The following is a 12595-nucleotide window of genomic DNA, read 5'->3' as shown; positions in this document are numbered from 1 at the left end:
AAGAGAGAGAAAGTGTACAATTTCATGGTTCACTGAATAGCTTTTCTGGTGGAAAGTTTGTCGCTCACATAACAATGAAGATGGTGTTGTTTTGTCTGGAATGTTCCACAGTTTGGCTTTAAACGTGCATTGTTCTAGCATGTATTTAAGTACATGTGTTTGTGTTGCTAAAATGATAATGTGTGTAGTAACGGTTTCAGACAGGTTGCTCTAGTTCTGGAATGTTACTTCATATTCTAAAATAATACTAATAATAATGTTACTTTCATTGCTACTTCCACTTTAGTAAAATAATAATAATAATTTTACTTTAATTTCTACTTTAATTGTAGTTAAAAAATAATAAGAAATATAGCCGCAAGCGGCAATGATCGGCCCTCGACACGCCGCAAGAGGAGGGGGCGCTAACGCGCCCCAATTGTCCTTTTAGTACGCCTACTGCTGAATCTGTGACGCTGTCACATCTTCTCCCCTTTGTTTTACCATCAAAAAGCAATTTTATTTTGAATTATTGGCAAAATGTGTGGCTTTGCCGCACAGACACCGTGACTCTTTGAATAAAAATGTGGATAACTTTTACCCCTGAAGATGAGTCTCACCAAATTTCAGTTTAATAGGGCTAACGCCCTAAGAGGAGTTCGTGAAAGTCTAAAGTGTAAACATATTCTGGCGATTTCCCCATTGGAACAACATGGAAGGTTTCGGTCATCGTTACGGCAACGACGTAACAATTATGACGAGTCATTGACTTTTTTGATGGGGCTAAAATTGAGTTGTGTGTCAAATTTCCAAAAATTTTGCAAAACTAAACATTTAACCTCCATATAAAATCTGTAGGGGGCGCTGTGGCTCCAAATTAATTTATTTCACTTCAAGTAGGTTTAGGGCAAAGAGTTTAACAACTGATTCTAATTTGACGCAATTCAGACTTTATCTGCGCAAACGGCAGAAATGTAAAATTTGGGAGATTTCTGAAATTCTTGCTAGAGTTTGCGGCTTCGCTGCACAGAGACCGTGACAGGTATCAATGTAATTTGGATAACTTTTGATGTCCCACTCCTCAGTAGCATTTTCACCAAATTTCAGCTTTTTAGGGCCAACGCCCTGGGAGAAGTTCGTAAAAGTGCGACGTTTGGAAAAACTACAGAGTCATGCTTAGCCATTTTTGAACCAATATATTATGGCCGACATTTGGTTGGGCAGACGGCGTTGCCGTAATAATATTTTTTACTTCTCTTGTCACCATCTACCTCTGCGCCAAATTTCATGATTCTACGATCAGATTTTTTTTGGGTCATTTCCCATCTCTCAATGCATTTTTGGTACATTTGGGGGCGCTGACGCGCCAATTTTTTTTTTATTTTAGAAAAGGGAAATAGCCAGAATGTAGAGAGGCACGATTTTTAGAGGTGTGCAAATTTTGTGACTTTTCGTCAATGTTCAGTGGGTGAAAAATAGGGGGGTTGGTCCCGAGAAGAAAGAAAGAAAGAAAGAATAATATTCCGATGCGAAAACAATGTTTCCCATTTTTCAAATATCATAAACTATACATTTTCGGAAAGCGCTCGCGCTTTCCTACCTCATGGTGTGGGTCCCTGGTCACTGACGGGTACTTTCGTTAATTTTGAGTGGGCTCCGCCCACTTTGTGTTTTTGGCCCTCTATACAGTAATAATGTTCAATTTTTGCATTACATGCTTATATGCACGGAACATGCAAGAGATGGGGAACGTATTTGTGAGCTACTTAGGGCAAATGAGTCATCCCAATGTAAAGTGCTCGTTTAGTGCGCACTTTTGCACGGGCTTCGCCCGTTTACAACGGTAATGTTCCATTTTCCTACTACTAATTAGTATGCACGGGGCGTGCGTGAGTGAAGGAGTGCGTTAGTGAGTATATGGAAGTGGGCGAGCGCTTCGCGCTCGATTTCGTGCGCACTATGTGCGCACTTTCGCAGCCGTGCTTTGCACGGCCTTACGAGATTAATAGGCCTCTCGCCAGCTTGTGGCGCTCGGGCCTAATAATAATCCAGTCACCCGCGACCCCGAAAGGGAACAAGCGGTAGAAAATGGATGGATGGATAATTCTAACTGTAGTAAAAAAAAAAAAAAAAAATAAGAATAAGAATTCTCCTTTAATTGTAGTTAAAAAAATAATAAGAATAAAAATAATTGTTCTACTTTGATTGCTATTTCAATTTTAGTTTAAAAAAATAAAAAATAATAAAATGTCTAAAAAATGTTCTGCCATAAATGTGTACTCAACATATCAATATATTTTTTAAAAATTTGAATGACTTGGGCAGGATTAATAATAAAAGTGAAGATAATGTAATGCAATTTCAACATCTTTAAAAACTGCACATTTCACAGTAGGATTAAATACGCATGAATTGAAAGGATACTTCAGTTTATAGTAAACATCACTTACAAATCACACGTGGGTTGTTATTATGAAAAAAAAAAAAGCTTTATTTGAACTGCGTTACAAACGTGTCGGTCTAGAACAGACAATCAGAGCGCTGAGAAATGTGGATAAGAATATGATCTATCTGCATTCAAATGTTCTTCTATCGTGAAATGACGTGGCGAGAAGTGTTACAATATGGCAATCATAAATAACAACCTGATGGAAAAAAAACAAAGCAACAGTAAACAAGTGTGACAGTACGTGCGTGTTTATGACATACAGTGACTTGGAGAAGTTTATTCTTACTTGTAATTTGGGGAGAAAGACAGAAAAGGAGCGAGGATTAAATTAAAGGGCCTGTACTCGATTTGGTACCAGTTTCAGGTTTCAGAATCAACATCTCTTCTCTCTGATGTTTCAAACGTGACAGAGAAATAGAAATATAGAGACGTAACAGCCATTAAAAGTACGAATACTTTCAAACATTGTTACTAAGTTTAGTAGAAGTACAAATATCGTATTTTCCGGATTATAAGTCGCACCTTTTTGGCCGGGGTGCAACATTGATATTATTCATTATTTTCACACTGGCAACCACATGAGGGCGCTCTAGGCTCTAAGCGACGCAGAAGAAGAATCTGCACTTCCTCTTCCTCTGGAGTTTGTGGAGTTGTTTAGAAGTGACACAGAGGAAGAAGAATTCAGTGGATTTAGTGATTTGGGGTAAAACTGATGCTTTGGTAAACTTGTTAGCATGTTCTTTATGCTATAGTTATCTGAATAACTGTTCATATGTTACGTTAACATACCAGACACTGTTAGCGTTAGCATAGGTACACCATGTTCTCTCATCTGTTATTATTTTAAACTGCATTTCAAGATGAAATGTCTGTTCTTGGTCTTGGATTTTATTTTTTTTTAATTCCCCAAAAAATGCGACTTATACTCCAGTGAGACTTATATATGTTTTTTTCTTCTCTATTAGGCATTTTCTGGCTGGTTTATAATCCGGAAAATATGGTACTGGTCCAAGAAATGACTCAAGTAAAGACTGATTTCGGGAAACTTCTACTCAAGTAAAAGTGACTGTGACATCTTGTTTTATGTTTTTGAACAGTAAATAACACACAAACTCAGGTTATATCTGAAGGAGCGGTGCAAGGAACGACTAAAGTCTGCTGCAAGAAAAGTGCTGCTCTGAAAAGTGCTAAATAATTAAAAAGCGTAAATATGAACTGAGTAACTGAGTACAACCCACGGATGGACCCAATAATCACTTCCTTATTGTTCTCATCCAATAAAATGCCTTTATGTGACCACTGTTCTTCTTTAATTAATTGTTAATAGCTGCTTTTACAATACAAGGTATGAAGTAAAAGGCGTTTTCCTGAAGTAGAAGGTACAAAAGTCCCGTACAGGCCCTTTAAAAGTATGAAATGTCACCTGTACTTGGCAGATCATAGACTACACCCACCCAGACACGCGGATAACATGCAAACATACAACGAAAACGCCCCCGTACCGTCCGGGAATTGAACCTGAATCCTGTCTGCGTCTTCCCGAAAAGCGAACCGTATCTAATAGAAATATGCATTTACGAAACTCCTTCTCTTCTCGTGCAAGACCGAGCCGCTAAAGTGCATCGACGGCAGATTGTTGCCCGGTTACGCGGTTACAGCGGGTGTGTGAATGCGGTCGTGTTGTTGGCGGTAAATTGGCGTCACGTTTGGCTCATGTTTTCCGTTTGGTGGGACAGATTTTGACGTCTTTCCTCGCGGCGGCCGTTCGTCTCGTGTCTTTGTCCTCGCCGGTCTGCAGCTTGGCGAAGTTCACAAACACCTGCAAGGCACACACACACACACACACACAGACAGACAGAGACACACAGACAGACACACACACACAGACAGAGACACACACACACAGACACACACACACACACAGACAGAGACACACAGACACACACACACACACAGACACACACACACACACACACAGACACACACACACGCACGCACGTACAGACACACACACACACGCACGCACACACACACACACACACACCCACACACAGAGACACACAGACAGACACACACACACACAGACACAGACAGAGACACACAGACAGACACACACACACACACAGACACAGACAGAGACACACAGACAGACAGACACACACACACACACACAGACAGAGACACACACAAACACACACACATACACAGACAGACACACACACAGACAGAGACACACAGACACACACACACACACACGCACGCACGCACGCACGCACACACACACAGAGACACACACAGACACACACACTTGTAAAAAAAAATGCATTTAGCATTTTAATTTTCTCCAGAGTTTGTGGAGTTGTTTAGAAGTGACACAGAGGAAGAAGAATTCAATGGATTTAGTGATTTGGGGTAAAACTGATGCTTTGGTAAACTTGTTAGCATGTTCTTTATGCTATAGTTCTCTGAATAACTGTTCATATGTTACGTTAACATACCAGACACTTACCACAGTTCTGTCTGTGCCTCATGTAGCTGAAGGTGTTAGCGTTAGCATACGTCATGTAGCTGAAGGTGTTAGCGTTAGCATACGTACACCTATTCACCATGTTCTCTCATCTGTTGTTATTTTAAACTACATTTACAGAGGAAATGTCTGTTCTTGGTCTTATGCGACTTATACTCCAGTGCGACTTATATATGTTTTTTCTTCTCTATTATGCATTTTTTTGTACTGTTTTTGAGCTTTAAACATAATCTAAAATAAAATAAAATAAAGTAAAGTAAAGTAAAGTAAAATCGAATCGAATCGAGTAAAATAAAATAAAATCAAAATTAATGGCAAACAAACAAAGAAAACCCCAGCGGTCCCTACACACCTGGTCTAGTGTGGTTTGGGACACGGAGTAGTCTTCTACGCTGAGCCGCTCTTTGTTGGCGACGACGAGCTGAAAGATGCGTGCGAGCGAGGACGAGCTGATCTCGTACTGGAGCGTGTTGTAGTGTTTCTCCCTCTGGACACAGCCGGGGAAACTGCTCTCCATGAATCTCTCCACAGGCTCCAGCTCAGGGCTCTGGCCCGCTGCAGCCGCCTTTATCTTCATGGTCACTACATAACCATCTCCAAACCTGAGGAGAGGGAGGGGCCACAGCAAACACACCAGGTTTTCCTGTGTTAATAACAGCAAAAACACATTCAGAAAACACATGTATGGACTCTGTGATAGTAAACAAAGGTGCAGATTGGCCGCCGCACTTCGATCAGGGCAGCTGTGGCTGAAAGTGTGAATTAAGTTACATTCATAAGAAATAAAACTGGACTCTACAGACTTTTTTCTACCACCAATGTATTAAATTAGATCGTTGATACATTGAAATGACGATGGCAGGCCTGTCCCGTGTCATGTTGTTGTGTGGGAGCCTTTTGTTTTACAAGTGCTCACAAGTACTTGCAGATTAATTGTTAAGAAAATACTAATAATGTTCAGTATAATTGTGTGATGTGGATTGCAGTGTCGTGTTGTTTTTAATGACAGAAAAGGCCTTACTTGTATTTGAGGTGCTGGATTGTGCCCAGACACTTGAAGGTGCCGTTCACCATGATGGCCAGACGAGTGCACAGGGCTTCACACTCCTCCATACTGCAAGAACACACACACACATAACACACACACACACACACACATACGTAACACACATACACACACGTTACACACACATTACACACATACACACACACACACGTTACACACACACACACACACGCAACACACACACACACGTAACACACACACGCACACACGTAACACACACACACACACAACACAGTGCATGTATTACATCGTGTAGTATGTTACTCACATCAGGCCTATGCTACTGAACACCTGAATCCTGATTTTTTGTATTTACCGCACTATAAGGCGCACTTGGATTATAAGGCGCACTGTAAATGAATGTTCTACTTTCGATCATTTTTCATATATAAGGCGCACCGGACTATAAGGCGCATTAAGCGAAACAAAACGTGTACCATATAAAATCACTTTCAGGTCAGTAAACACAACCGGAATTAATCCATATATAAATCGCACTGGATTAATAAGGCGCACCGTCATTTTTAGAGAGATTAAAGGCTTTTAAGTGCGCCTTATAGTGCGGAAAATACGGTAATTTGAGAAGGAACTAGGGAACAACTAAGCTTGTTTGGTCAACTACAGCGCTGAGTTCAAGGGAGTTTGTTCACATTCTGGTGCATCTTTGCATCTTTTGTACCTGTGAGACGTCAGCACCACGGCTCGCCCGTCCTGGATCACGCTCATGATGGCGTTCCACAGGAAGCGCTTGGAGTGAGGGTCCATCCCCGTCGTGGGCTCGTCCTGAGCGGAGACACGGGAAACATCAGCATCGTCCCGCGGAACATCCATAAAACGCATCGCTCTTCATCTTAATTCGCGCTGTTTTTATCAAGTTGATGTGGTGTATTTTGCTGGTTTCAAAACCTTTTGACTGGTTACAAGATAATTTAGCGTGAATTGAGAACATAACATTGCCAATGATTAAACAAAAAATATCTTGTATCATTGGTAAACATTTTGGTTTTAAAAAATGACATTAAAAAAGACACATGGTAATTAGTAAAAAAAAAAAAAAGTAAACTAATTTTGGTTGCTCAACCCACATCTATTTATTACTTATTACAGTATGTTTTGGTATATATTGAAAACACTGTAACATAATGTATTATTATTATTTAATATTATGTAGTAGTAGTATTGTCTTTTAATGTACGTATTTTTATATTTTCAAATACCTACTGGCTACACACAAAAATGAGCAATATCTACGAATAAAAAACAAAAAATAAAACATTACAATAAAGTATTAAAAAAGAAAAATCACAAATAAAACTGTGTAAGAATACTGTATACAGCATGTACTTTTATCTGAGGTCACACTACACTTAATGGAGTAAAATTGCTGACGTGTTTGCTGGAAAATGTATTCAGTTTGAGTGATTGGTCGCTCCTCGTGCCAACTGTGTTACTGCGGGCACTGGGCACAGATCTACAGGCTGTGCCAGGCTGTGCCAGTCTGAACAGCTCTGCTCTGCCTCCTGCCAGTGGATAAGAGCGTGGCCAGGCTTCACTGAACACATACAGGGCCCCATCTGCAGCGGGGGGCCCTTCCATCGATGTACGCCACTGTAAAGGTGCAATGTGTAACTTTTCTAGTGGAATGGCTGCCACCTGCTCGTCTCTATGGAGATGCTTCTGCCCGGATACTCCACAGTGTGATATTGTAGCATTTATTTCGACTGGTTTAATAGGATTTGTCATATTTTTCTCGTGTATTAAAATCTGTAATATCTGTAATTAGTGTCGGTGTAATCCCTCATTCGTCCAGGCGTGTTCCATAGTAGAAAAAGCTTCAGTTGTATCATCTGGACTCAGTTAGAAAAAATAGACGTTTCGACTCTCATCCAAGAGTCATTGTCAATAAAAGAATTTAGGTCGAGAACTCCGATATTTATACTATTCTGTGGTAAGTCCAGCCCATTGGGCGGAGCCTTCCTGAAGTAGAAAGAGTTGTTTGTTTCAACAGAAACTCCCCCCTTGTATCTACCGAGCCTATTCAGAATTTTAATGGGCTATTAGAATCCTCTTTGTCTTTGTGAGACCCTGGCTCAACCAAACAACTCTTTCTAGTTCGAGTCCAGATGACTACAACTGAAGCTTTTTCTACTATCTGTAATTAGTGGTGTGAAACAAAATGAACCCAAAAGTGCACTCAAAGCCAAGTAAAAATAGTTCACGATAATTATAATCACATCAAATGGTCTTCAACAATGGCTATGTTTACGTGTACGCCAAAAATCTGATCATGATCTGATTTCTAGAGTAATCAGATATTGAAACATCACGTGTCGTGTAATCTGATATATTTCTGATCGTACACAATAATAAATGTTAAAAATAAATAAATAAATTGGCAAACTAATGAGGCAAAGACAAAACTGAAAGAGAAAATGTTCAAAAAAAAACATTTTCTCTTTCAGTGTTTGTACACATTTATAAATGTAAAAATAAATAAATCATATTTTAGTTTTTTCTGACCATTTAAATGTTCCCAGTGTATAAATGTTAGTGATTTTCACACACAGATTTTTTCAACACACAGATGGCCTTTTTTCAGGTTCAACAATATTTGGTCTTTTCTGTTATATAATACATGATTACTGTATTTTCAGGACTATAAATCGCACCTTTTTTCATAGTTTTGGCCGGGATGCGACTTATACTTATATACTTATTCTCCGGAGCGACTTATATGTGATATTATTTGTTATTTTCACACTTGCAACCACATTTCATACTCCAGTGCAACTTATATATGTTTTTTTTCTTCTCTATTATGCATTTTTTGGCTGGTGCGACTTATACTCCAGTGCGATTTATAGTCCGAAAACTACGGTAACCCTTGCTCTACGATTCAGATTCCGACCACACAAGGGCGATCTGTTTGTACTTGGCTCTGATTGGTCGCCTCACCAGCAGCACGAGGGCGGGGCAGCCGATCATGGCGATGGCCGTGGACAGTTTGCGTTTGTTCCCGCCGCTGTACGTCCCTGCGCAGCGCCCGGCGTATTCAGTCAGGCCCAGCTTCTGGATGCCCCACTCTGCCACCTACAGGACGAGTAAAGACCACAAGGGATGAAGTCTGAGTGACAGGTCGGACTGCACATTTTCACAAAAATTATTATAAACAATTATATTTCAGATTTGACAAAACATTTCGCCTATTTGTCCCTAGTTTGATCATGTTTATAATTCTACTCCCTGGTTGGACATGGGCATTAGATACAACATAGCTAGAGGTAATCCCGCAACTGTTACCTAGCAACCAGACTGTAAACAAGAGCTAAAATCTATATCAATGACACAACAGTTATGCTTTGAGAAACAATAATAACATATAACACCTTTATTTTGTTGAATGATCGTTTAAAGGGTCAGAAAAGTGTGTCAGTTAAGTGTAAACTGTCTCTGTGTTTTCAATGGCACGTCGCACACTGATGACATCACAGAGGGATTCTGTTACAGCTCTACTTCCTGTCATTTTCCAGTTTTTTGTTTTGTTTACATTTTCTTCACAAACTGCAACTCGACTGATGCAAAACCAAGACAAATATTTACCACAGGAACTATTACGCCAAACTAAGTCATAATTAGTAAAACACGAGAGCCCGTCGTATGCCCTTTAATCGCCATCGATACAGAGATTCAAAAGTAAAGGAACCTTGGCGTATTAAATGGAAAATATTCTGACCAAAGATGCAAGGGAAAGACACCAAAAACTTTGATGAAATAATGAACAATAAGTAACAATAAGTTACATATAACATACGTCTGCTGCTCGTTGCTGAATGATTGAAAACCGTATGTAGCTCCTGAGCTGTTATAATGTAAAAGTGACACTGTTTACGTCAGGGGTGGGCAAACTACGGCCCGCGGGCCACATGTGGCCGTTTGTCTTTATAATCCGGCCTGCGAAACATGCCAAGTAATATTTAAAAAGAAAAAAAAAGAAAAAAGTTTTCTTTTTTGCCCTTAGGCATCTGTCTGCACTTGTATCCTTAATAAATATGACGTGAAATGAACTAAATAATATATTAAAATAGCCTAAATTAGACAGAAAAGTGATATTTTATTTGATATTTAATTGTTTTGATTTTTGTTTTTCACACCAATGATCGCGGGCCGTCCCTCCGCTACTTGCCTGGATTCGGATATGAAGGAAAAAAATTGCCCACCCTTGTTTTACCTTGTATTTCATGACTGAGTAATGGACTCACCCTCGAGATCTCGAACTCCGGGACTCCTCGCAGGCGCGCGTACAGGTACAGGTGCTCCCGCCCCGTCAGGAGCTCGTCGATGGCGTCAAACTGGGGACAGTAGCCCATGTTCTGGTGCACGTCCAGGATCTGCGTCAGGATACTGCAAGGACGAAAACACAACGCTCAGACACACGAGAGACGAGAAGGTTCTGGGTTCAGCTCCCGGACGCTCGGACACACGAGAGACGAGACGGTTCTGGGTTCAGCTCCCGGATGCTCAGACACACGAGAGACGAGAAGGTTCCGGGTTCAGCTCCCGGACGCTCAAGACACACGAGAAACGAGAAGGTTCTGGGTTCAGCTCGCGGACGCTCGGACACACGAGAGACGAGACGGTTCTGGGTTCAGCTCCCGGACGCTCAGACACAAGAGAGACGAGAAGGTTCTGGGTTCAGCTCCCGGACGCTCAGACACACGAGAGACGAGAAGGTTCTGGGTTCAGCTCCCGGACGCTCAGGACACACGAGAAACGAGAAGGTTCTGGGTTCAGCTCCCGGACGCTCAGACACACGCGAGACAAGAAGGTTCTGGGTCCAGCTCCCGGACGCTCAGACACACGAGAGACGAGAAGGTTCTGGGTTCAGCTCCCGGACGCTCAGACACACGAGAGACGAGAAGGTTCTGGGTTCAGCTCCCGGACGCTCAGACACACGAGAGACGAGAAGGTTCCGGATTCAGCTCCCGGACGCTCAGACACACGAGAGACGAGAAGGTTCTGGTTTCAGCTCCCGGACGCTCAGACACACGAGAGACGAGAAGGTTCTGGTTTCAGCTCCCGGACGCTCAGACACACGAGAGATGAGAAGGTTCTGGGTTCAGCTCCCGGACGCTCAGACACACAAGAGACGAGAAGGTTCTGGGTTCAGCTCCCGGACGCTCAGACACACGAGAGACGAGAAGGTTCTGGGTTCAGCTCGTGGACGCTCAGACACACGAGAGATGAGAAGGTTCTGGGTTCAGCTCCCGGACGCTCAGACACACGAGAGACGAGGAGGTTCTGGGTTCAGCTCCCGGACGCTCAGACACACGAGAGACGAGAAGGTTCTGGGTTCAGCTCCTCTCTGTGTGGAGTTTGTCTGTCACAACCCGTTTGAAAAGATGCTGGATTGATAAGGCAACTATTCTCATTAAAAACATACAAAAACATTTTAACCATGATTTTATTTATTTATTTAAAATGAAAATGACATACAGTTCCTCAAAACGTAGTCATCATAATTATATCTAGGCTTTTACTAAAGGGTTTGCCAAGATTATCCTAGTTTAACATATGTAAAGTAAAGGTAATACCAATTCAATACATCCACTTTTAAGTCTTGTTTAAAAATGCACTTTTATTCACTGGCATTTAACCCGGCATGAGAATTGTGTGGTCCTCTGGCTGTCTTTTATTATTTTATATTTTTTATGTTGTTTTTAATTAGTGTTTAATGTTTTTTAATGTTTTTTTATTTTTTTTTACATATTTTACTTGTGCTTGTTTTGTACTCTGTGCAGCACTTTGGAGACTTTGTCTAGGTAAAATGTGCTATACAAATAAACTTGGATTGGATTGGATGAGTAATACCAGGGTGCACGGTGGCAAAGGCGGTTAGCGCTCTTGCCTCCCAAGAAGGAGATCATGGGTTCCAGACCAACATCACATGATCTCTCTGGGTGGAGTCTGCATGTTCTCCCCGTGTTACCGTGGGTTCTCTCCGGGTTCTCCGGCTTTATCCCACCGTCCAAAGACATGCATGTGTTAGGAAAAATTTGGTGACTCTAAATTGCCCCTAGAGAATGAATGTGAGAGTGAAGTGAACGTGAATGGTTGTGTGTCTATGTCTGTCGGCCCTGCCACGAGTTGGCCACTGTCCAGGTCACTGGGATAGGCTCCAGTCACCCGTGACCCCAAAAGGGAACAAGCGGATGGATGGATGGAGTAATACCAACTGTTACCTAGCAACGTATTAGCATGGGTCAAACTTAGGACAGTGCTGCGTTCATGTGGTCCTCGGGAATGTTTCTCCCATTTGAAAAATGGAACGCTCGCACAAGTTGGGAAAGGTCAGAAGCTGCTGCACCTGACATCAACTGCTGTGGACCAAAGTCAGCTGATTTATTAATTTATCTTAAACATTTGAGCTCTTTGACTAAACGTGATTACATTTAGGTTTAGTGACAGTTGTCCGTAGATAAGAGCAACATATTTGTGCAAAAAGACCTGACACTTAACATTAACTAGCTTAAGTAAAAATAGTAGAACATTTTCAAGCTAACGTTTAGCTTTGGAA

The 12595-nt window shown here is 41.4% G+C and overlaps 1 protein-coding gene across 1 annotated transcript in view; it reads right to left on the bottom strand.

Annotated features, from left to right (window-relative positions):
* Window positions 1–4112: 4112 nt before the first annotated feature.
* The window catches only part of LOC140356023 (retinal-specific phospholipid-transporting ATPase ABCA4-like), an 89190-nt gene continuing 80707 nt past the window's right edge, over window positions 4113–12595 (bottom strand). The window contains exons 45-50 of the mRNA XM_072440714.1: window positions 10281–10422; window positions 8977–9111; window positions 6701–6804; window positions 5977–6069; window positions 5308–5557; window positions 4113–4247 (exon numbers count right to left, since the gene is read on the bottom strand). Of these exons, the coding sequence (XP_072296815.1) occupies window positions 4140–4247; window positions 5308–5557; window positions 5977–6069; window positions 6701–6804; window positions 8977–9111; window positions 10281–10422 (832 nt within the window). The 3' untranslated portion in view covers window positions 4113–4139. The remainder of the gene's footprint in view (window positions 4248–5307; window positions 5558–5976; window positions 6070–6700; window positions 6805–8976; window positions 9112–10280; window positions 10423–12595) is intronic.

The sequence above is a fragment of the Eucyclogobius newberryi genome, unplaced genomic scaffold (genome assembly GCF_026437365.1).
Source record: "Eucyclogobius newberryi isolate DKJ021-1_F unplaced genomic scaffold, fEucNew1.0.hap1 SCAF_12, whole genome shotgun sequence".
Lineage (NCBI taxonomy): Eukaryota > Metazoa > Chordata > Actinopteri > Gobiiformes > Gobiidae > Eucyclogobius > Eucyclogobius newberryi.
This window is presented reverse-complemented; position numbering and strand designations above follow the sequence as displayed.